A 25,580-nucleotide genomic window follows, 5' to 3' on the forward strand; every position below is an offset into this window, starting at 1 on the left:
CATTGAAGCTATGGACTGGCCCGCCCATACCCCAGACCTGAATCTGATTGAACACATCTGGGACATCATGTCTCGCACCATCCACCAACGTCACGTTGCACCACAGACTATCCAGGAGTTGGCGTCCAGGAGTTATCGGATGCTTTAGTCCAGGTCTGGGAGGAGATCCCTCAGGAAACCATCTGCCGCCTCATCAGGAGCATGCCCAGGCATTGTAGGAAGGTCATACAGGCACGTGGAGGCCACACACACTACTGAGCATCATTTCCTTGTCTTGAGGCATTTCCACTGAAGTTGGATCAGCCTGTAACTTCATTTTCCAGTTTGATTTTGAGCATAATTTCAACTCCAGACCTCCGTGGGATATTAGTTGTGATTTACGTTGATAATTTTTAGGTTTTATTGTTCTCAACACATTCCACTATGTAATGAATAAAGATTTACAACTGGAATATTTAATTCAGTGATATCTAGGATGTGGGATTTTAGTGTTCCGTTTATTTTTTTTGAGCAGTGTACGGTATATACAAATTGGGAGAAACTTGCACAATCGGTTACCTATACATTAAAATCTGAAACACTGGACATGATTCCAACAATCATTGGAAAATGTATAGATTCTTGATGGTTATTGACTGTGAAACATCAGCATGTCTTGGAAGTCCTTGCTCTACCATTGCTGACTTGACTGTCAGATTCTTGCCTTTTGGGCAAAGATTTACAATGTGTTCTAACTTTCCTCCCATAATACAATGTGCACACATAGTCGTTATAAGTGTCCATTGTGTTGTCTGTTAATGGGGGGTGTATGCATTTTATCATTCCTAATCTCATTGTACAAAAGCGTAATTACTGGGATTTCTTTTTTTGTTTTTTTCTTTTCCATTTTCATAGGAGAGACCTTTTTTGACATTGACAGTGGAAGAAATGCACCCCTACATTCCCCTCCCTCAGAACATTACACTATTGTATTCAATACATTTGTTATGATGCAACTTTTTAATGAGATCAACGCCCGAAAAATCCATGGAGAACGGAATGTTTTTGAGAACATCTTCAGAAACCCTATCTTTTGTGCAGTTGTTGTGGGAACTTTTGCAGCACAGGTATTTGAGTCTCAAAAAAGTTGGAACACAGTTTCACGCTCTTTAATTTCTCATTTTGGTATTTTACAATGTATTCTTTATTGTATTTACTATATTTATTCTTGCAAAGTAGTATACAAAGTTTGTAAATTAATCCTTTTGCTGCCAGAGGTTTTTCTTTTGTTTTTTTTAATAGTTTTGTATTATTTCCTATAATCCCCGAGACTCTAAAGCCTAAAAATCTATTATAAAGGAGATTTTATTATGGTAGCAACATACAAAATACAGGGAAACCCACTTTAAAAAAGGCGATATACACCTGCATGTAACTTTTTGACACAAATTATTATTTTTATAAATACAGTAAAATATATTTATTGTGCCCAAAACTTAAGTATAATCTGCATCCTAGGTCTGGGAGTTTGAGCTTTAAAAGAAGACCTGGTTTGCAGCTCTAATTGAAACGTAACTGATTTTTTAAACCCTAGGTCACAGCTTATTTTATCATTTAATTTGAACTTTTACTTCCAAGGACATACCTTATATTTTCTTGGCTGCTAATGATATCCTTAGCAGAGAAAGAGTAAACATATTTATTTTAAGCTATTTTTTATATTTATTAGTTGTAGTGATGTCATTGTTATTACAGGTAGGATTACAGTAATATAAAAATATTTATGTATTTTAATTAAGGATCCCACCATTCTTGATAGGCGTCATCACTAGTGATGAGTATGCTCATTACTCGGGTTTCCCCGAGCATGATTGGGTGGTCTCCAAGTATTTGAGAGTGCTCGGAGATTTCGTTTTTGTTGACGCAGCTGCTTGATTTACGGCTGCTAGACAGCCTGAATACATGTGGGGGTTGCCTGGTTGTTAGGGAATCCCCACATGTATTCAGCCTGTCTAGCACCCCGAAATTAAGCTCTCAAATACTCGGAGACCACCCGAGCGTGCTCGGAAAACCCGAACAACGAGTACACTCCCTCATCACTAGTCATGACCACTCTCCTACTCCCCCTGCAAAAAGTGACTTCTGCACAGATTCCATTGATGCCAATGAGTTATTTCCAGTCTACAGATTCCTATTTCTGAATGCTATTGACAGAGAAGAGCAGCAGCTCAGGCAAGATGGCTGATTCTAAAATTGTGTACAAAATTTAGGAATAAAAAAACAGAATTGGTTTCACACTGACATTGCTGCATTGTTATTGGCCATCGCCATAAATATGTCCCTCCATAAGCTGGTAGCGTACAATTACCAATATGTTCCACAATATAAATGTGATGGTAAATAGTGTGTTTCCATTGCCACATGTACTTTTTGTCAGTTTATGCAAAAGTAAAATATCAAGTATGTAGCACAAATTTCCAGACCTTCATTGTTAATTTTTATCTTCTGCCAGTTTTATGTGTACTTAGTAATTTGGACCTCGGTCATCTTCAATGCTCATATGAATCTATTAGTGTCTTACTATTCCACTAATAAGACCCCATTCCAGATAATTCACTGGTTGAATAGTCTGATGGTCCAGGTTGTGAACTGATGCTGGTTTTTTTTTCAATATTTTTGTATTTTTAAGATAAGAAAACCTAAAATTAAGGACTGTACAATGTACAGTAAAAGAAAAATACAGCAACTCTGGGCTTTGCTGTTCTTTTCATTAGAATATTTGTATGTGATCTTCAGCCTTTTCTTTTCCTTGTTCTAATTTTACCAGAATTATTTTTTTGTATAACGTAGTATTGTAAAAGCAACTCTAAAATCATTAATAAACTGTAGATAAAATATAAACTGAATGTCCTGTAATGGGAAGAACAGAAATATGAACCCAGTGCTCGTCATAATACAGCAGTGCATCTTGGAGAGTATATATATCTAACATGAAAAGAATGTGGCCATAGGCATCACTTACGTCTGTGATTTGTATTGTCCGAGTACTGTGGGAAAACATCAGTCTTCAGCTTGCTAATTAGATGTAATACATCTATCCATATCCTGTTTCTGCTCTTTTTGACAGATTGTAATTGTAGAATTTGGAGGCAAACCATTCAGTTGCTCTGGCCTAACTTTGTCCCAATGGTTCTGGTGCATCTTTATAGGACTCGGAGAGCTGTTATGGGGCCAGGTGTGTTTCTTATTTCTATTTATTACCATATGAAGATGTCCATGTATATCCTGCACACAGAATGACATGATCATCTTCTTGTTGATCTGTTCAGTTAATCTGCACAGTTCCCACAAGCCGACTTAAGTTTTTGAAAGAAGCAGGCCATGGACCCATGAAAGAGGATATTCCCCATGAAGAACTGCCAGAGGATGTAGATGAGATTGACCATGCAGAAATGGAGCTCCGAAAAGGCCAGATCTTGTGGTTTAGAGGCTTGAACAGGATACAGACTCAGGTACTGCAGCTATTAGTTGTTCCAATGTAACCAATGACATTATTTCTTCTCTTAGCATTGCAGACACATGCAGTAACTCTGCATCACAGACTGTACATGATGTAAATTCAACTCTCTGTAGCGCGGATCAGCAACCTTCAGCACTCCAGCTGTTGTGAAACTACGACTTCCAGCATTCACAGAGAAGTGAAGGGCCATCTTGGGAGTTGCCATAGATTGCTGATCCCTAATCTTGACTAAGGGGCATAGTTTTCAATGCAGCGGGTTTTTTTTTCAAGTGCTTATACTCGACAAAATTAAACTCAAACATGTAAGAGGCTTCTGAGAAATTAGCTGACACCGTTTATAATTGAGTTTTAATATTTAATGGATTATTGTGTTTCATTCTAAAGAGATTTTATTATGCCTGATGAACAGAAGAATGGCTTCTTATTTAAAAGGACATTGGCAGTTTCAGGACACTTTAAATTATCCTTTAGTGAAATATAGCTGTCCTTTATTGCCTCATCCTTCTCCAGTTTGTTCCTGTTTTCACTCCGTCCCTTATCCCTACTTATGTAGAAAGGTGGGATTTATGTATAATTTTATTTGCCCATAGAGCACCATTAATTCCACAGCACTTTACAGGCTTCATCATCACAGTGCCCATTGGGGCTCACAATCATTATGTCTTGTGTGGGAGGAAATGGGAGAACGCACGAACTCCTTGCAGATGTTGTCCTTGGTGGGATTTGAACCCAGGACCCCAGTGCTGCAAAGCAACAGTGCTAACCACTGAGCCAGCATACAGCTCTGTCCACTGAGCCACCATGCTGCTCACAGTTGTTTGGTTGCCTGAAACCATTTCCAGGAACCTCCATATTTTCTAATGCTAATAATATAAGTAGTGCTACTTTACATAAGGTCAGATTCACACATCCGTATTTTGTGGTGCAAATTCCGACTGCGATGCACGGCTGCTTTTTTTTCTTTATGTTTGTGCAGCCTTTTAATTTTTAGTGAGCAGACTCAAAATAATAATAGTAATAATAATCTTTATTTTTTGTATAGCGCTAACATATTCTGCAGCGCTTTACAGTTTGCACACATTATCATCGCTGTCTCCGACAGGGCTCACAATCTACATTCCCTATCAGTATGTCTTTGGAATGTGGGAGGAAACCGGAGAACCCGGAGGAAACCCACGCAAACACGAAGAGAACATACAAACTCCTTGCAGATGTTGTCCTTGGTGGGGTTTGAACCCAGGTCTCCAGCGCTGCAAGGCTACTGTGCTATCCACTGAGCCACCGTGCTGCTAGTACTTGTATAAAATCTACAGATATCAGTGTGACCCTTTTTATAGATATTGGTGCACATCTAATAGTTTGTGCTCATTTTTTCATGAATAAAGCAGCAAAAACACTTGTAATACAAATAGAGTCATAAAAAGGTGCCTTTTCTCATGGTTCAATATAAATTTCTATCTGTCTGTAGCCACTGTTAGAGGGAGTTTACTGATGATGATTTTTGAGTTCCCAAATTTGTGTTCAGTAAGCTCCCCCAAGAGAGAGTTCATTGTCAGGTATGGATTTATGGCAAAAAAAAAACTTTGGGAATTTGAGTTATGTTGCAGTAAAAGAGCTTTCACCTTTAAGAATGTATTGTGAAACTAATTAGTACAGTAATTTGAAGCCTCTTAGAAACACTAAAGGTACCTTCACACTGAACGATATCGCTAGCGATCCGTGACGTTGCAGCGTCCTGGATAGCGATATCGTTGAGTTTGACAGGCAGCAGCGATCAGGATCCTGCTGTGCCATCGTTGGTCGGAGCAGAAAGGCCAGAACTTTATTTTGTCGCTGGATCTCCCGTAGACATCGCTGAATCGGCGTGTGTGACGCCGATTCAGCGATGTCTTCACTGGTAACCAGGGCCGCGCTTAGTAACCCGATGTTTACCCTGGTTACCAGCGTAAACGTAAAAAAAACCAAACACTACATACTTACATTCCGGTGTCTGTCCCCCGGCGCTGTGCTTCTCTGCACTGTGTCAGCGCCGGCCGGCCGGAAAGCAGAGCACAGCGGTGACGTCACCGCTGTGCTTTCCGGCTGGCGCTTACACAGTGCAGAGAAGCACAGCGCCGGGGGACAGACACCGGAATGTAAGTATGTAGTGTTTGGTTTTTTTACGTTTACGTTGGTAACCAGGGTAAACATCGGGTTACTAAGCGCGGCCCTGCGCTTAGTAACCCGATGTTTACCCTGGTTACCAGGGGACTTCGCATAGTTGGTCGCTGGAGTCTGTGTGACAGCTCTCCAGCGACCACACAGCGATGCTGCAGCGATCGGGATCGTTGTCTAGATCGCTGCAGCGTCGCTAAATGTGACTGTACCTTTAGGGTATGTGCCCCCTATCAGGAACTGCTGCGGGTTTGATTCTGTGTATTTATGCAGCGTCAAACCCGCAGTGGCCAGATGTTACATCAAAGTGGATGGGATTTCAAGAAATCCCATGTCCACTATGCGTTCACAGACCCCCATGGAGACGGACATATGGCGTGTCTTTCCGGACAACAGCATGTCAATTTCTCTTGCAAAAACTTTAGTCTCCGCAAGAGAAATCACATCAATGGAATGTATTGAACGCGATGAATCCGCACGGTTCAGTAAAAACATGCGGATTTACCTGCGTTCAATAGACTGCAGCCTTTGGACGCAGCGAACATACGCTGCATCCAAAGCGCTACTATTCTGGATCGTTGGCACCGGTCCTTAAAATAGCACTACTACTTTTGCCATTCAATTAGATGAGAGTAAGCAGGTAACTAAAGTTCATTACCAGAAAGGTTAACATTTTTTGAAGCCACCCAAGGCACAATTGTCAGAATTAGTTATGGGCGAATCCCTGGATGTTCGGGTCTGGCAGTTTCGGCCGAACAGTTAACAAAAAAGTTTGGTTCGGGTACCAGTACAATACCCAAACATCCAGTGTTTGCCACTCTGTCATGTGCATCACAACACGGCAAACACTACCTATGATCTACGGTAAGATCAATACCGCCGGACAGAGAGCTGCAGCTGTCAGATGACCATGTGAGCCCGCAGCTGTGACTGGAGGTAAAAAGTTTACCTATGGCCTATGGTCACAGGCTTCGGCTGATGGGACTACTATTCCCATCAGCCTATGCCTGCTGCCGCTAATAACAGCTAGAGCTGGTGTCGACTTATGGGAGTATTCATCAGCCAGCACCTGTGCTATAAATACATTTTAAAAAATGGCAGGCGGTTTTGATAACCAGCCAGGCAAAACTGATAGCTGAGGGCTGCATCCCTCAGCTGTCAGCAAGGCTCGTTATCAAGAATAGAGGGGTCCCCACGCCATTTTTTTTAAATTATTTAAATAAGTAATTAAAAAAACAGCCTGCTCCCCCCCCCCCCATTTTTGACAACCAGCCAAGCTAAAGCAGACAACTGGGGGCTGGCATTCTCAGGCCGGTAAGTAGCCATGGATATTGACCCCCCAGCCTAAAAATAGCAGCCCACAGCTGCCCCAGAAAAATCACATCTATTAGATGTGCCAATTCTAGCACTTTGCCCGGCTCTTCTCACTTGCCATTTAGCGGTGACAAGTGGGGTTCATGTTTGTGGGGTTGATGTCACCTTTGAATTGTCCGCTGACATCAAGCCCACGGATTAGTAATGGAGAGGCATCTATAAGACACCTATCCATTACTAATCATGTAGTTTTATGGTAAATAAAGACACAGCCAGAATAAAGTCCTTTATTTGAAATAAAAAAAAACACATTTTTACTGTTTTATTTAACAATAAAACAAAAATCTTGCAGTGCTGCGTGAGTAATTTCTCGCTGTGAACTGAGGTGAACTCGCGCTGTAACGTGAGACGTTTTCTTACCCTGCGAGCGGTGATCTCACCGCAGTTCAGGGGCCCGGCTGGGAACAAACTATCGGAACGCCTAAATGAGGCAGTAGCTGATAAATAATGACTTACAGCTCTAACGTCGGTTTCTCGTAGCCTTTATTGGGAGATACTTGCTTGTGCATACAGTTATGTTTCTTCTTAATTCTTTTCTCCTCTTACTGCTTTCTCACAAAACTGAGGAAACCTGCTCCAGCATGCAGGGTATAGTCTGCTGGGTAGGAGCCAATGTTATTTAATTGTAATAATAGCGTCAGCCTCCAGGTGGCAGCAGACTGTACCATGGTTCTGTATAATGGGTATTAGAGAAACGCAACTTAAGCAGTTATGTGTCATGTGTAAGGGTATCCAAAGGAAGCTTAGTGTTCTTAACTGTTTAACTGTAGAGATATATACGTGTGTGTGTAGATAGCTGGATATAGACATATATAACGATATACACTCACCGGCCACTTTATTAGGTACACCATGCTAGTAACGGGTTGGACCCCCTTTTGCCTTCAGAACTGCCTCAATTCTTTGTGGCATAGATTCAACAAGGTGCTGGAAGCATTCCTCAGAGATTTTGGTCCATATTGACATGATGGCATCACACAGTTGCCGCAGATTTGTCGGCTGCACATCCCAAAGATGCTCCATACAAGGCAGGATGGATCCATGCTTTCATGTTGTTTATGCCAAATTCTGACCCTACCATCCGAATGTCGCAGCAGAAATCGAGACTCATCAGACCAAGCAACGTTTTTCCAATCTTCTACTGTCCAATTTCGATGAGCTTGTACAAATTGTAGCCTCAGTTTCCTGTTCTTAGCTGAAAGGAGTGGTACCCGGTGTGGTCTTCTGCTGCTGTAGCCCATCTGCCTCAAAGTTTGACGCACTGTGCGTTCAGAGATGCTCTTAGGCCTACCTTGGTTGTAACGGGTGGCGATTTGAGTCACTGTTGCCTTTCTATCAGCTCGAACCAGTCTGCCCATTCTCCTCTGACCTCTGGCATCAACAAGGCATTTCCGCTCACAGAACTGCCGCTCACTGGATTTTTTTTCTTTTTCGGACCATTCTCTGTAAACCCTAGAGATGGTTGTGCGTGAAAATCCCAGTAGATCAGCAGTTTCTGAAATACTCAGACCAGCCCTTCTGGCACCAACAACCATGCCACGTTCAAAGGCACTCAAATCACCTTTCTTCCCCATACTGATGCTCGGTTTGAACTGCAGGAGATTGTCTTGACCATGTCTACATGCCTAAATGCACTGAGTTGCCGCCATGTGATTGGCTGATTAGAAATTAAGTGTTAACAAGAAGTTGGACAGGTGTACCTAATAAAGTGGCCAGTGAGTGTAGATATTAATATAACACATGCACATCTCTACATTTAGCTAGAGCAATGCTACTTTTGACTTCCATTTATACCCTACACATGACATGTAACTGCTTAAGGTGCATAACAAAAAAATTAAAAAATACACACACATCCATCACCCTCACACACATCACCCTCACACACATCACCCTCACACACATCACCCTCACACACATCACCCTCACACACATCACCCTCACACACATCACCCACACACACATCACCCTCACACACATCACCCTCACACACATCACCCTCACACACATCACCCACACACACATCACCCACACACACATCACCCTCACACACATCACCCTCACACACATCACCCACACACACATCACCCACACACACATCACCCTCACACACATCACCCACACACACATCACACACACATCACCCTCACACACATCACCCTCACACACACATCACCCTCACACACACATCACCCTCACACACACATCACCCTCACACACATCACCCTCACACACATCACCCTCACACACACATCACCCTCACACACACATCACCCTCACACACACATCACCCTCACACACATCACCCTCACACACACACATCACCCTCTTTATAAGTTTATTTTTGAGTAAAATATAATTTGTTCTTTTTTTTCTATAAACTACTGACAACATGCTCCGAATTTCCAAACAATAAATTTTGTATTTATTTTCTGAAAATGAGAAATGGTCACAATAACAAAAAAATGCATTGCTTGCAGACCTCAAATAATGCAAAAAAAAAAAAAAAGTTCATGATCATTTAGAAACAACAATACTAATGTTTTAACTCAGGAAGAGTTCAGAACCCAATATTTTGTGGAATAACCATGACTTAATCACAGCTTTCATGCGTCTTGGCATGCTTTCCACAAGTCTTTCACACTGATCTTGCGTGACCTTATGCCACTCCTGGTACAAAAATGTAAGCAGTTCTTTGTTTGATGGCTTGTGACTATCCATCTTCCTCTTGATTACATTCCAGAGGTTTTCAATGGGGTTCAGGTCTGGAGATTGGGCTGGCCATAACAGAGATTTGATGTTGTGGTCCTTCATCCACACATTGACCTAGCTGTGTGGCATGGCGCATTGTCATGCTGGTAAAACCGGTCCTCAGAGTTGGGGAACATTGCCTGAACAGAAGGAATCAACTGTTTTTCCAGGATAACCTTGTATGCGGCTTGATTCATACGTCCTTCGCAAAGAGTAACCTACCCAATTCCAGCCTTGCTGAAGCATCCCCAGATCAACACCTGGTCGTCTAATAGTTAGAAGGAGACCTGGAGAGGTGTACAAGCCAGTGTTTTGCACCCACTGTGAAATTTGGAAGCAGATCGGTGATGATGTGGGGATGCTTCAGCAAGGCTAGAATTGGTCAGGTTGTTCTTTGCGAAGGACGTATGAATCAGCCACATACAAGGTTATCCTGGAAAAACAGTTGATTCCTTCTGCTCAAGCAATGTTCCCCAACTCTGAGGACTGTTTTTTCCAGCAGGACAATGCACCATGCCACACAGCTAGGTCAATCAAGGTGTGGATGAAGGACCTCCACATCAAATCCCTGTCATGGCCAGCCCAATCTCCAGACCTGAACCCCATTGAAAACCTCTGGAATGTAATCAAGAGTATGATGGACAGTCACAAGCCATCAAACAAAGAAGAACAGCTTCAATGTTTGTGCCAGAAGCAGTGTGAAAGACTGGTGGAAAGCATGCCAAGACGCATGAAAGCTGTGATTAAAAATCATGGTTATTCCACCAAATATTGATTTCTGAATTCTTCCTGAGTTAAAACATTAGTATTGTTGTTTCTAAATAATTATGAACTTTTTTTTTTTTTTTTTTTGCATTATTTGAGGTCTGCAAGCAATGCATTTTTATTGTTATTTTGACCATTTCTCATTTTCAGAAAATAAATACAAAATTTATTGCTTGGAACTTCGGAGATATGTTGTCAGAAGTTAATAGAATAAAAGAACAATTTCCATTTTACTCAAAAATACCTATAAAGCGAAAAATCAGACCAACTGAACATTTTGCAGTGGTCTCTTAATTTTTGCCAGAGCTGTAATTTTTCAGCACATTTCCATATACCGGTACATCTATCTCATATTTGACTGGCTGCAAGTATTCATGTATAGGAACATGAGAACAATTATGCTGCCAAGTTTCTCCAGCAGCCATTACAGTCCTGCATTATTCTTCATTATTCTTGCAAACTAGAGCTGCTAGAAAGAGATAAGGTCACTAAGAAGCTTAGTGGCCGCTGACTTGGGATCTTTTTCTGGCTCTTGAATCTGCTGTTGTCTTGGTAATCTCATCTCACTTATGGAATAGCAGTGTTCAATTTCTCTGTGTGCTGTTAGCTTAAAAAAATGTATCTTCAAATGTCTTTCATATTCTTCCTGCTGATTCTTTTTTGCTTTCTTAATCCTCTGTGACCCATTTTACATTGTTTTTTTAAAATATGTTTTGAGGCCTAAGTTCATATTTCAGTATATATTTTATAAGGTAAAATAGATAAAGGGGTATTGCACTTTCAGTAATATTATTTGTATTATGAAAAGTTAAAGGGAAACTGTCAGATTATTAATGCTGCCCAATTTATCGGCTGCTTGAAACGGGAGCAGCTCACCCATTGCAGACATCTGTGTTTCACTCTGAAACACTGCAGCGTTTAAAATGGATCTGTCAGCAGGTATATGCTATGTAATGTAAGAGCAGCATGATGTTGGGAAAGAGACCATGATTCCTGCAATGTATCACTTACTAGACTGTGTGTTACTGTTTCAATAATAACTGTATTTAAGCAGCAGGAGATAATCAATGTAGGACTAGGTGTCTCACGCCATGTAGACTTCCTGCTCTTTGTAACCTAGAACCCACAACTTATTATCAGCTTTCAGTCAGTATACAGTGTACATAGAAAGCTGTCAATCAGTGGTGTGGGTGGGGTTACACAGGGCTCCGCATTCAGAGAACTGCTAGATCTGCTGCAGAGAAAACAGCGATTTCTCAAAACTGCACCAAGCAGAGTAGTAAGTGACATATCACTGGAATCAGAGTCTTTGTCCCTAAATTATGCTGCTCTAAAAATACAATCAAAACCTGCTGACAGATTCCCTTTAAGCAAAACCATTGTTTAAAGACTAGCTGGTAACCAGGAGAACAGACTCTTCTTCATTGACGGATCTTTCACTAGTCGTGTATAGGGAGCTACCTTCATGGTATATGAAATAAACACCTGTCTTGGACATGTGGTGATGGACTGATTACAGGTCCACTACCATTATCAGAGCACCAGGGTGTCACATGACCAGTCACAGATTTTTAGCCTCTAGAAGTCAACAATACAAGTGGAGACCTTGAAAACTAAGGAATCGATGCAAATTGTATGTTTTCGTGATACAAATCGTACCTTATTGGCCGAAATTGTAATACCCCTTCACATTTTAGATATGCACCTGCCTTTAAAAAAGCACCTAGAAGAGGGCTGTGCAGTGCATCCGTATGCTTCGGACTGCATACTGAAGCTTTATTTTGTCCAAGGGAAAATCTTAGCAGCAAATATTGTACGAGTGCCTAGTATTACACAGTTGCACATGCTCCACAGTATGTCAGAGACCTATGTCCACAGCAACTAATCAGAGCAAAGATGTTTTTTCTTTACCTTCTCTGGTAAAATAAAAGCTGTGTTCTGATTGGTCAGTCCGGGAGAAGAGTTTTTCTTGTAGATCCATTTAATAGATTCCACAAGAGAAGTAGCCCCTTATACTTGTCACATCACCACCGCGATGCAGGTCTGCTCCTTCTTAGACTATGTTTCCACGGTCAGGAAACCTTCAGGATTTGCAATAGTGGAGGGGATTTTATGAAATCCCATCTCCACTATGCGTGCAGGGCCGCATTTGGCGGCACTGTGTAACCGGACATGCGGTGCGTCTTTATAGACCGCAGCATGTCTATTTATATTACGGAGACGCTCAGTCTCCGCCAGATAAATAGCACCGTCCTATGTATAGGATGCGGTGATTCCACATGTGCTCAATGAACACATCCGGAATCACCACGCTTACAAAAGGGGGCAGGGCTTTGGGCGGAGCGGGGTATCCGCTGCGTCCAAAGCGCAGGGACTCCTGAACGTGGAGACATAGCCTTAGCCAATAACTGACTTTTATTTTCTAGATTCCAATAAATACTGAATGTTGTTGACCTGCCATAAAGTGTTTATTTTCTTTAACTTCTTCAAATTGCAGTTCTCTAATATTTAACCAATCATGGAGAAGAAATATTCAATATTAACCCACAGGGCATTAGAAATGTCAAATTCCACTAGTTACCATGTGATTCAATCAACAGTTGTCCTGTGAATCCAAGCAAGATGGAAAACTAACTGCTTTTCGACTCCGCAACAAGAGAAAGGCAAAAATCCAGCTTTGCCCTTTATTACAGCAAAATAAAACAATATTCAATTACTACAAAAGTATGATACAATACTGGTTGAAGTAAAAGTCTCCAGAAAAACAAATGAGAGAGTACATTGAAAATGCAATGTAGCACATAACACCAGATGTGCTAAATGGTTCTTCTCAAGTCACTAGGATAGGGGACAATGTGCTGATCAGTGGGATTGGAGCTGGGAACCCGGAGAACTTGTTGGAGCGGAGGTGCATACAGTGGGGCAAAAAAGTATTTAGTCAGTCAGCAATAGAGCAAGTTCCACCACTTAAAAAGATGAGAGGCGTCTGTAATTTACATCATAGGTAGACCTCAACTATGGGAGACAAACTGAGAAAAAAAAATCCAGAAAATCACATTGTCTGTTTTTTTATCATTTTATTTGCATTTTATGGTGGAAAATAAGTATTTGGTCGGAAACAAACAATCAAGATTTCTGGCTCTCGCAGACCTGTAACTTCTTCTTTAAGAGTCTCCTCTTTCCTCCACTCATTACCTGTAGTAATGGCACCTGTTTAAACTTGTTATCAGTATAAAAAGACACCTGTGCACACCCTCAAACAGTCTGACTCCAAACTCCACTATGGTGAAGACCAAAGAGCTGTCAAAGGACACCAGAAACAAAATTGTAGCCCTGCACCAGGCTGGGAAGACTGAATCTGCAATAGCCAACCAGCTTGGAGTGAAGAAATCAACAGTGGGAGCAATAATTAGAAAATGGAAGACATACAAGTCCACTGATAATCTCCCTCGATCTGGGGCTCCACGCAAAATCCCACCCCGTGGGGTCAGAATGATCACAAGAACAGTGAGCAAAAATCCCAGAACCACGCGGGGGGACCTACTGAATGAACTGCAGAGAGCTGGGACCAATGTAACAAGGCCTACCATAAGTAACACACTACGCCACCATGGACTCAGATCCTGCAGTGCCAGACGTGTCCCACTGCTTAAGCCAGTACATGTCCGGGCCCGTCTGAAGTTTGCTAGAGAGCATTTGGATGATCCAGAGGAGTTTTGGGAGAATGTCCTATGGTCTGATGAAACCAAACTGGAACTGTTTGGTAGAAACACAACTTGTCGTGTTTGGAGGAAAAAGAATACTGAGTTGCATCCATCAAACACCATACCTACTGTAAAGCATGGTGGTGGAAACATCATGCTTTGGGGCTGTTTCTCTGCAAAGGGGCCAGGACGACTGATCCAGGTACATGAAAGAATGAATGGGGCCATGTATCGTGAGATTTTGAGTGCAAACCTCCTTCCATCAGCAAGGGCATTGAAGTTGAAACATGGCTGGGTCTTTCAACATGACAATGATCCAAAGCACACCAGGGCAACGAAGGAGTGACTTCGTAAGAAGCATTTCAAGGTCCTGGAGTGGCCTAGCCAGTCTCCAGATCTCAACCCTATAGAAAACCTTTGGAGGGAGTTGAAAGTCCGTGTTGCCAAGCGAAAAGCCAAAAATATCACTGCTCTAGAGGAGATCTGCATGGAGGAATGGGCCAAAATACCAACAACAGTGTGTGGCAACCTTGTGAAGACTTACAGAAAACGTTTGACCTCTGTCATTGCCAACAAAGGATATATTACAAAGTATTGAGATGAAATTTTGTTTCTGACCAAATACTTATTTTCCACCATAAAATGCAAATAAAATGATTAAAAAAAAAAGACAATGTGATTTTCTGGATTTTTTTTTCTCAGTTTGTCTCCCATAGTTGAGGTCTACCTATGATGTAAATTACAGACGCCTCTCATCTTTTTAAGTGGTGGAACTTGCACTATTGCTGAATGACTAAATACTTTTTTGCCCCACTGTATGTGCAGCCTCCAACCCAGGGATCCCCTACCTGTGGCTCGGGAGTGGCTAGCGGCACTATGATGTGTGGCTCACGGCTGTTTATCAACTTGGTGCATTATTACCAGGTCTAGAAGACAGCTGTGAGCAGCAGATATCCAGATAGTGACAGATCTGTGTGGGGCTTGTTGGAGAGAGAAATTAGGTAAGCGCTAAGCTGGACATCGAATGATCCTGCCAGATAGAGGTTCTTGGAGTTGGATCTGACAGTGTGGTGGGAATGCTTGATGCAAAAATACCGAATGAGGGTCAGGTGGTAACCCCCTAGATGCAAGTATTCTGCCTCGGTTCTATTTTGTGGGGAAGCTTTGGTTGATGATATACCTATAAATGGGGAATCTGCTTGTCACTACTGTAAGGGAGGCGGGAGCAGCACTGAATGTGCCTCGCGACCCTCGCTCACAGCTGAATATGGCTCTCAAGGTAAAAAAAAGGTTGGGGGGTCACTGCTCTACCCCTTTCATTGTCTACTGGTGAGCACAGTTCTTGGCTATTTCCTGCAGTCTCATGCTCAGAGCCTCATTCTCAGGGACCCAAAGCACTAATCTCAGGTTCTCTGGCAGCCAAATGGCTGAACCCCCAGCAATTAGCAAGTTGTCCCCTATCCTATGGGAAAGCTTGATTTGTTTGGTAATAACACAACGTCTCCACGAATGGGAGACGCTGTATTTGTGTGCTTTCATGAATGACAACCATATTTAGCCTGTTTTGGGAGGGTAGCTGTTTCTTTATGTAGCCAAGCTTTCAAACAACCGTTACATATGTGTATGCATATCTTTTGGTGCGTACTTATTACACTTTTGTCTCTATTGTTCTGTTTAATAACGCTTTATTACTTTATATTCTAGTAATATTTACCTTTTTCTGTTTTGCTCAGAATTCTGTAATGTCTCTGCCTTCCTTAGTTCTCTCTATTTCTCATCTCTGTTTCCTCCTCTGACTTTAGTGTGTCTCCCTCTGATTCCTTACAGATGGACGTAGTTTATACATTCCAGACGGGCGGTACCTCTTTACAAGGGGCTCTGAGGCGCCAGCCTTCCACCATTAGCCAGCACCTCGATGCTAAACATGTCTCTAGCCCAACACATGTAGCTCTGTCCTCTGCTACCTCTCCCCCAGCCACCTCTGCTGCTGCTGCTTCTGTGGGCAGTGAGTTCAACACTATTACAATGCATGCTGTGCACTTGGGCTGCTGGTCACTTCTGTCTGTCTCCTAACACTATCACTATCCAGGCGACCAAGTCACCTAACCCCGGGATGGGTGTGATGGGGATTGTTCATGCTCACTTTTTGCCTTTTTCCCTATTTATTTTTAACTTTTCTCTTATGTTACATTTATCCAGCAGGTGACAGTCTTTTTTTTTTTTTATTTTGTTTTGTTATGCTTTGGTTTGCTTTTTTCAAAAAGATGAGCTATAGAGCAAAGGGAGGGCCACTTAGCGCAGCCTTACTTGTTTTCTAGGGCATAGCAATATGTAATAGAGAACCCTGCAGTGTACGGGCCAGTTACTTCTTCAGCTGGGAGAGCCCCAGAGTTTTAGATTTTTTTGTAGATAACCGGAAAGTTATTTGTAACAATAAGTGTATAAAGTTTTAATAAAGGTGGTTATATACTAAAAGATAAATGACATTAAAAATAATTATCATGCCATAACTGATAATTGCAGGCACTATTGTCTGATAGAAATAGAATAGTTAATCATTAATTAAATGATAAAGATTCATAAAGGGGAAAAAAAAAATCAGCAGAACACATAGAGATAAGAAAAAAGAAATACCTCAAACCTAGAAAGTGTTCATATTCCGTTCTGTTAACACCATGTCTGGGCTGTTCTATTAATGTAGGATTCCATTACTTAAACTGTCGATTTGGCAAGCTTTCCTACCTACAAAAAATGGAGAGGTCTGTAATGTTTATCGTAGGTACACTTCAACTATGAGACATAATTGAAAAATAAAAACTAGAGAATCACAGTGTAGGATTGTTACATAATTACCGTATATACTCAAGTATAAGCCGACCCAAGTAAAAGCCGACCCCCCTAATTTTGCCACAAAAAACTGGGAAAACTTAATGACTCGAGTATAAGCCTAGGGTGGGAAAATGCAGCAGCTACCGGTAAATGTCAAAAGTAAAAATAGATACCAATAAAAGTAAAATTAATTGAGACATCAGTAGGGTAAGTGTTTTTGAATATCCATATTGAATCAGGAGCCCCATATAATGCTCTATAAAGTTTATGATGGGCCCCATAAGATGCTCCATATTAAAATATGCCCCATATAATTCTGCATAAAAGTTAATAATGGCCCCATAAGATGCTCCATATTAAAATATGCCCCATATAATCCTGCATAAAAGTTAATAATGGCCCCATAAGATGCTCCATAAGACACATTTGCCCAATATAATGCTGCACAAATGTTGATTATGGCCCCATAAGATGCTCCATAAAGATATTTGCCCCATATAGTGCTGCACAAACGTTATGGCCCCATAAGATGCTCCATACAGACACTTGCCCCATATAGTGCTGCACAAATGTTGATTATGGCCCCATACAGACACTTGCCCCATATAGTGCTGCACAAACATTATGGCCCCATACAGACACTTGCCCCATATAGTGCTGCACAAACGTTATGGCCCCATACAGACTCTTGCCCCATATAGTGCTGCACAAACGTTGATTATGGCCCCATACAGACACTTGCCCCATATAGTGCTGCACAAACGTTGATTATGGCTCCATACAAACACTTGCCCCATATAGTGCTGCACAAACGTTATGGCCCCATAAGATGCTCCATACAGACACTTGCCCCATTTGCTGTTGCTGCAATAAAAAAAAAAAATCACATACTCACCTCTCCGTCGCTCAGGCCCCCGGCACTTCCAATATTCACCTGGCTTCGTTCGGGGCGCCGCTCCGTCTTCAGTGTCTTCTGCACTGACGTTCAGGCAGAGGGCGTGCACTAACCACGTCACCGCGCCCTCTTACCTGAGCGTTACTGCAGAAGACGCTGAAGATGGAGCGGAACCCGGAACGAGGAGCAGGTGAATATCGCGCAGCGCTCCCCTCCCTGTTATACTCACCTGCTCCTGGCGCGGTCCCTGCAGGTTTCTGCTTCCCCGCGCCGCAGCTTCTCCCTGTACTGAGCGGTCACCGTTACCGCTCATTACAGTAATGAATATGCGGCTCCACCCCTATGGAAGGTGGAGCCACATATTCATTACTGTAATGAGCGGTACCATGTGACCGCTCAGTACAGGAAGAAGCTGGGGTTCCGGGAAGCCAGGGACCTGCAGGGACCGCGCCAGGAGTAGGTGAGTATAATTAGACAGCACCCTCTCCCCCTCCCCTGCTGACCCCTGGGTATGACTCGAGTATAAGCCGAGAGGGGGACTTTCAGCCCAAAAAAATGGGCTGAAAATCTCAGCTTATACTCGAGTATATACGGTAATTTGTATTTTATTGCATGAAATAAGTTTTTATCACCTACCCAAGAGCAAGAATTGTGGCTTTCACAGACCTGTTAGTTTTTCTTTAAGAAGCCTCCTGCACTCATTACCTGTATTAATTACACCTGTTTGAGTGTGTGGACAGGTGTCTTTTATACAGGTAACAAGTTCAATCACACTACTACAACTTCTCCATCAAACGCTGACAGCGGCATTTAACCGGCGCTTCCGGCCAGGCGACCGGAAATGATCGCATCGCCGACCCCCGTCACATGATCGGGGGTCAGCGATGCTTCTGCAGAGTAACCATAGAGGTCCTTGAGACCTCTATGGTTACTGATCCCGGATAGCTGTGAGCGCCACCCTGTGGTCGGCGCTCATAGCACACCTGCTATGTAGCAGAGCCGATCGCGTTGTGCCAGCTTCTAGCCTCCCTTGGAGGCTATTGAAGCATGGCACAAGTAAAAAAAAAAAAAAAGTAAAAAAAAGTGGGAAAAAAAAATATATAAAAGTTTAAATCACCCCCCTTTCGCCCCATTCAAAATAAATCAATAAAAAAAAATCAAACCTACACATATTTGGTATTGCCGCTTTCAGAATCGCCCGATCTATCAATAAAAAAAAAGCATTAACCTGATCGCTAACAGCGTAGCGAGAAAAAAATTCGAAATGCCAGAATTACGTTTTCTTGGTCGCCGGGACATTGCATTAAAATGAAATAACGGGCGATCTTAAGAATGTATCTGCACTGAAATGGTATCATTAAAAACGACAGCTCAGCTCGCAAAAAATAAGCCCTCAACCGACCCCAGATCATGAAAAATCGAGACGCTACGAGTATCGGAAAATTACGCATTTTGTTTTTCTTTTTAGCAAAGTTTGGAATTTTTTTTCACCACTTAGATAAAAAATAACCTAGTCATGTTTGGTGTCTATGAACTCGTAATGACCTGGAGAATCTTAATGGCAGGTCAGTTTTAGCATTTAGTGAACCTAGCAAAAAACCCAAACAAAAAACAAGTGTGGGATTGCACTTTTTTTGCAATTTCACCGCACTTGGAATTTTTTTCCCGTTTTCTAGTACACGACATGCTAAAACCAATTATGTCGTTCAAAAGTACATCTCGTCCCGCAAAAAATAAGCCCTTACATGGCCATATTGACGGAAAAATAAAAAAAGTTATGGCTCTGGGAAGGAGGGGAGCGAAAAACGAACATGAAAAAACGGAAAATCCCAAGGTCATGAAGGGGTTAAGGTCCTGGAGTGGCTAAGGCAGTCTCCAGACCTGAACCCAATAGAAAGTCTTTGGACGGAGCTCAAACTCAATGTTGCTCAATGACAGACCCAAAACCTGAAAGATTTGGAAAAGATCGGCATGGAGGAGTGGGACAAAATCCTTGCTGCAGTGTGCGCAAACTTGGTCAAAAACCACAGGAAACATCTGACCTCTGTAATTGCAAACAAAGGTTTCTGTACCAAATATTAAGTTCTTTTTTTCTATTGTATCAAATAGTTATTTCTTGCACATGCAAGTTAATTATGTAAAAAATGTACAATGTGATTTTCTGGATTTTTTTTTAAGATTCTGTCTCTCACAGTTGAAGTGTACCTACAATAAAAACTGCAGACCTCTCCATTCTTTGTAGGTGGGAAAAATTGCAATATTGGCAGTGTATCAAATGCTTATTTTCCCCACTGTATACAAAGCACAAGAAAAAGTGGGGAAGCTGAGTCAGGACACAAGCACTATTAGATGTAAAGTATTGCCATAACAAGCCACTAAATGGCAGTGGACACGCACGAAATAGTGGTATTTCAAATAGAAGGCATAAATGTACTGTCTAAACAAGGGTGTAATGTAATACACTTAAAGGGAACCTGTCAAGGCCGGCTTGTGCAAATTATGTTGTTGCGCCTACAGGGGCATGATAACTTGAATAGAGGGCTAAACTAGCTTGGGGCAACTAACGCCCCATCGACTAGTCAAATCCTTCATTACCATAGGGAAAGCGGAGGTTATAAATGCTTTTTTTAAAGCCTTTATGTAACTGAATTATTTTATACAGGGCTGGTTAGGGAGGGAGTTTAATCACACATACCTGCATGCTGCTGGGTTGGAAGGCACTGGGACCTGACAGGTGCCCTTTAAGCAGGTCAACACCCATATAAAGTAGAGACATAACACGTGTTGGAGTTTAGGTGAAGAGTGATGCGGTGGTAGACTTTTTTACTTTAATATGAGTGGTCAGTATGTTTGTTATAACACATGTACATGCTCTTTACCCAAATTCTGAGGCAAAACGGACAAGATTAAAGTACATTACACCAGCCTTCAGGCAGTAGTTCTATTGAGACACCACTGTTTTGTGTGAGTCCACTGCCATCTAGTCTAATAGTTCTGTGTCCTGCATTATTATTATTATAGCGCCATTTATTCCATGGCGCTTTACATGTGAGGAGGGGTATACATAATAAAAGCAAGTAATAATCTTAATCAATACAAGTCACGATTGGTACAGGAGGGGAGAGGACCCTGCCTGCGGGGGCGCAGTCTACAAATCAGACTCCCCCTTTTCTTGTGCTTTTATTTATACATGTTTTTTTTTTACAATTCATGTATTTTTTCAAGAAATTACTAAAATACATTTAAGTCCTATTTTGTTTAATGATGGAGTAAATCCTGTATGTATATATTATTTTTGGCTTATTGTGATGTCACACAAAGGGAAAATGCTTAAATTGAGCAAACTGACATCATTATGCTCTAAATGGTTAAGCAAAAATATATTTGTATCTAGTTTACAGGGAAGCTGTTTTTTTATAGCTTCATGGTTTTAATGCGTTTACATTTCACTACTATATCATTTAACAACGTGTTTCCAAGGCAAAAACAAAGTATAAATAGTGCAGATCACAAGCCTGGTGTTAATAGAGCCGTGTAACACAATCTTCCATTTTCTCATCTCGCAGACCTAGACTGCCAGTTCTGCTTTTTTAAACATACTTTGCTATTAAACCCTTTTTTATGCAGATTACACTGTACTGTCTAGTCGGATAGGTGAAAGTTCTTTAGAATAGAACTTCTGTCTATACATAAAGAATGTTTTGAGTGTTTCTGCAGTATTAATGTTCTTATTTAGTGGCAGTGAATATGTTTGGCTTATAGTTTTAATTAGCATAACCACTAGACCGTGGGAGTGCGGTAGTAGCCTAGACAAGGGAAAACTGAGCACAACTCAGTAGTTTACTAAGCGATGGGATGTCCTTAATGTTGGTATAGTTATTAAACGCACATTGATACATTAATATCAATTACTAATGCCTCTTTTAGTTTTTTTAATATCCATATTCACAGGAGTCCTGGACCTTTGCTCTAACTTGCTGTTTCTCTCACTTTCTGTGCTGCTTTGGTTTTTCAGCTCATTGTCTGCATGGGGGTCCTGCTGCCTGCACAGACTGCATGAGTGGGCATGCTAACGCCTTCTTGGGAAGATGCTGTTGTGCAGTGAAGGGTTTAGATCAGTGTGTTGAGTAGGTATTAAAGATGCAGACCCTCTTGGAATACCCATCCAGATAGTTTACAATAACGTAAACCACAATGAGGAAGTGTTTCCATTGTTCAAATTAGGTTGAATATGTCGCTTTAATGTCACTGACCTTGATGAATTCAAGGATGACACTGTCCGCCTTTTTCTCTGACTGAGTGGGACTGCAGCTTTATAAATGCTTTATTATGAATGATGACTATCATGTACTGAACGCTTAAGATGTTTTTTCGTACCAAAGATTTCATTAGTGTCTTGATTTTAGCAGTCTAAAGCCATTAATAGAAGCAATCATATTTTTGTTTAGTCTTCTGTTGTTGTCATGTTTTTGTACTGTGTTTTATTTTGATGCCAATAATTATGATCATTGTGACTTTGGTCTGTGCACATCACGTTCTGGCTCATGCAGAACATGGCTGTAGAGTGCCATAGAGCCAATGAACGCAGAGAGTGTCTTCTAGGCATCTACTAAGGACGTTTACATTGGTATACGCCACCTGTGCCCCAATCACGTGGGTACCATATACCTCTGTATGATCTATATTGGGCCTTTATCTTTGGCAGATAAGCGGGTGGATTTCCCAGGTGTATGCACCAGATTTAGCCGGTAAACGTGATGTGAACAGAGCGCTCTTATGGCATAATACAGTCACCAACTTGTATGAAATATTAATAAATTAATTCCTACAAAATGTGTTATACAGTGCATGGCCAAGATTATGATGAAGTCCCCGTCACCTTTCAGCTGCACTCATTGCCAACACTTGCATACAGATTACTGCCTCTAGTAAACCAGTATAGTGTCTCCCTAATCCAGTATATTGGAAGGGGCCAATAGTCCCAGGAGTAGAATGCACCATTTATGAAGAGCTCAGTGACTTGACACCAACAAGGGGCTGTGTTAGGGTGTAAAGTACAGTAAGCTAGCACATTCCATTTTGGTCTTGCAGGAGTTTCAGTGCAGCTGCCTAGTGTTTAGCTACAAACATGCCTCCACCATGTCTGCTGCACTATTCTGCTGAGAACATTTTGGCCAAAGCGTGTGTGTGGGTGATATGGCCACACGTATTCAGGCATACCATCTGGCTTCATCCATATTGGAGTGACTTTTCATTAAACTTCTCAGAAACTGATGGTTACCTGTAATTTTGCTTGAATTTTCAAGAAATAACATCATATGAAGTTGCAGTGTCTGTTGTCGTTTTTACAAAAATGGCATCTCAAACAAAAAATTGCGATAATTTATCTTTTTTGAGATGGTAATATTGGCAATCAGTCTCCATTCTGTGTTAACAATATATGGACACTTTTTGGTTGGAGAGTTTGTTCCAAACTAGATATAAACCACATCTGACATTATTTATTGAGGATTTTGTTCTCACAACTGTATTGCAGAAATTTGGCGGCAAGGTCTTTTCATTTTTTGTATGGATCATTTTGACAGTGCCTCATACAAGCACAAATCTGGCCTCCGCTACATTCAGGACCTATTGCCAGGGCCGTATTTGATGAAGGAGGAAGGTAAGCCGCCCGAGCCATGCACGACGGGAGAAGGAGCGGGGGAGGGGGTGGAGAGATGAGCCATGCATACAGGGGAATATGAGCCATCAGCCATGCATATGGGGGGGGGAATTATGAGCCCATGCATACAGGGGAATATGAGCCATCAGCCATGCATACAGGGGGGGGGGGGGGAGAATTATGAGCCATCAGCCATACATACAGGGGGGGGAATTATGAGCCATCAGCCATGCATACAGGGGGGGGGAATTATGAGCCATCAGCCATGCATACAGGGGGGGGGGAATTGTGAGCCATGCATACGGGGGAATATGAGCCATCAGCCATACATACAGGGGGGGGGGAATTATGAGCCATGCATACAGGGGGGTGAAGAGATGAGCCATGCATACAGGGGGGGTGGAGAGATGAGCCACGCATACAGGGGGGGAGGTGGAGTATGAGCCATGCATACAGGGGGGGGGGTGAATATGAGCCATGCATACGGGGGGGGGGGGAGTATGAGCCATGCATACAGGGGGGGGGAGTATGAGCCATGCATACAGGGGGGGAATATGAGCCATGTATACGGGGGGGGAATATGAGCCATGCATACAGGAGGGGGGGTCATTATACAGTATGGAGAACTGTGTGTGGCCATTATACAGTATGGAGCATCATGTGTGGCCATTATACAGTATTGAGCATCATATGTGGCCGTTATACAGTATTGAGCATCATGTGTGGCCGTTATACAGTGTTGAGCATCATGTGTGGCCATTATACAGTATTGAGCATCATGTGTGGCTGTTATACAGTATTGAGCATCATGTGGGGCCATTATACAGTATGGAGAACTGTGTGTGGCCATTATACAGTATGGAGCATCGTGTGTGGCCATTATACAGTATGGAGCATCGTGTGTGGCCATTATACAATATTGAGCATCGTGTGTGGCCATTATACAGTATTGAGCATCATGTGTGGTCATTATACAGTATGGAGCATCATGTGTGGCCCGTTATACAGTATGGAGCATCATGTGTGGCCAATGGCCATTATACAGTATGGAGCATCGTGTGTGGCCATTATACAGTATTGAGCATCATGTGTGGCCATTATACAGTATGGAGCATCATGTGTGGTCATTATACAATATGGAGCATCATGTGTGGCCATTATACAGTATGGAGCACTGTGGCCATATTGTTTCGTTTATAATTATTGTATATAAAACAGTGTGATCAGCAGTGCTAAATGGCTGTGGTTGGGACGTGGATATGGGTGTGACTAGTTGTGAAATGGGTGTGGTCAGAGGCGTGGCCTAAAATTTGCTGCGGCGTGCTACGCGCGCCTCACACTTTATACCTCCTTCCCTTCTTCAAAAGTTGGGAGGTATGGTACCGCATTTGCCAGATCATGGCAAGTGCCACAAATCCCATAGGGAATGAATGAGGCCGAACACAGTGTTGCTGTAAGTGATCCGTTACACGTCACATGCAGAAAAACTGACGGATCTGCTGCAAAAGGCGACTTTCACATCAGCGATTCTTGCTAAAGTCACTACCGATAGTGTCATACTCACCAAAGGGGGAGGCAGCACTAAAAGTGCCTAGGGCAGCAGAAACCCTAAATACGGCCCTGCCTATTGCCATTGCAATAGCGGCACCTGTCACAAAACGGCATAACTGGTAATTAGGTTTCAGTTAGAGATATTGGCAGCTTGTCTGGTTTCTGATTGAACTAATGTATATGTATATATAGATAGATCCTGTTCAAAGCTAGATATAAGCTGCCTCTAATGACATAAGGATTTTGGTCTTACATCTTGTTGCAGAATTTGGGGTCTTGTTACTTATTATTTTGACACTGCCTCGTGAGCACAGAAATTACCTTATCTGCACTTCTATCGGGTCCTTCAAGTTGAATCCGAAATGTTCTCACTAAATGCAGCTAAGGCTTCAGCCA

The 25,580-nt window shown here is 42.0% G+C and overlaps 1 protein-coding gene across 5 annotated transcripts in view; it reads left to right on the forward strand.

Annotated features, from left to right (window-relative positions):
* ATP2B4 (ATPase plasma membrane Ca2+ transporting 4) overlaps positions 1-25,580 on the forward strand; it is a 250,881-nt gene that overhangs the window by 218,833 nt on the left and 6,468 nt on the right. For 2 of the 5 annotated variants that reach the window (XM_077295436.1, XM_077295437.1), the window contains 4 exons: positions 895-1,106; positions 3,107-3,214; positions 3,309-3,491; positions 16,075-16,252. In XM_077295436.1, coding sequence (XP_077151551.1) covers positions 895-1,106; positions 3,107-3,214; positions 3,309-3,491; positions 16,075-16,252 — 681 coding nt within the window. The remainder of the gene's footprint in view (positions 1-894; positions 1,107-3,106; positions 3,215-3,308; positions 3,492-16,074; positions 16,253-25,580) is intronic. The other 3 variants (XM_077295435.1, XM_077295434.1, XM_077295438.1) reach the window with 2 other exon arrangements.

This window comes from Ranitomeya variabilis, chromosome 3, assembly GCF_051348905.1.
Source record: "Ranitomeya variabilis isolate aRanVar5 chromosome 3, aRanVar5.hap1, whole genome shotgun sequence".
NCBI lineage: Eukaryota > Metazoa > Chordata > Amphibia > Anura > Dendrobatidae > Ranitomeya > Ranitomeya variabilis.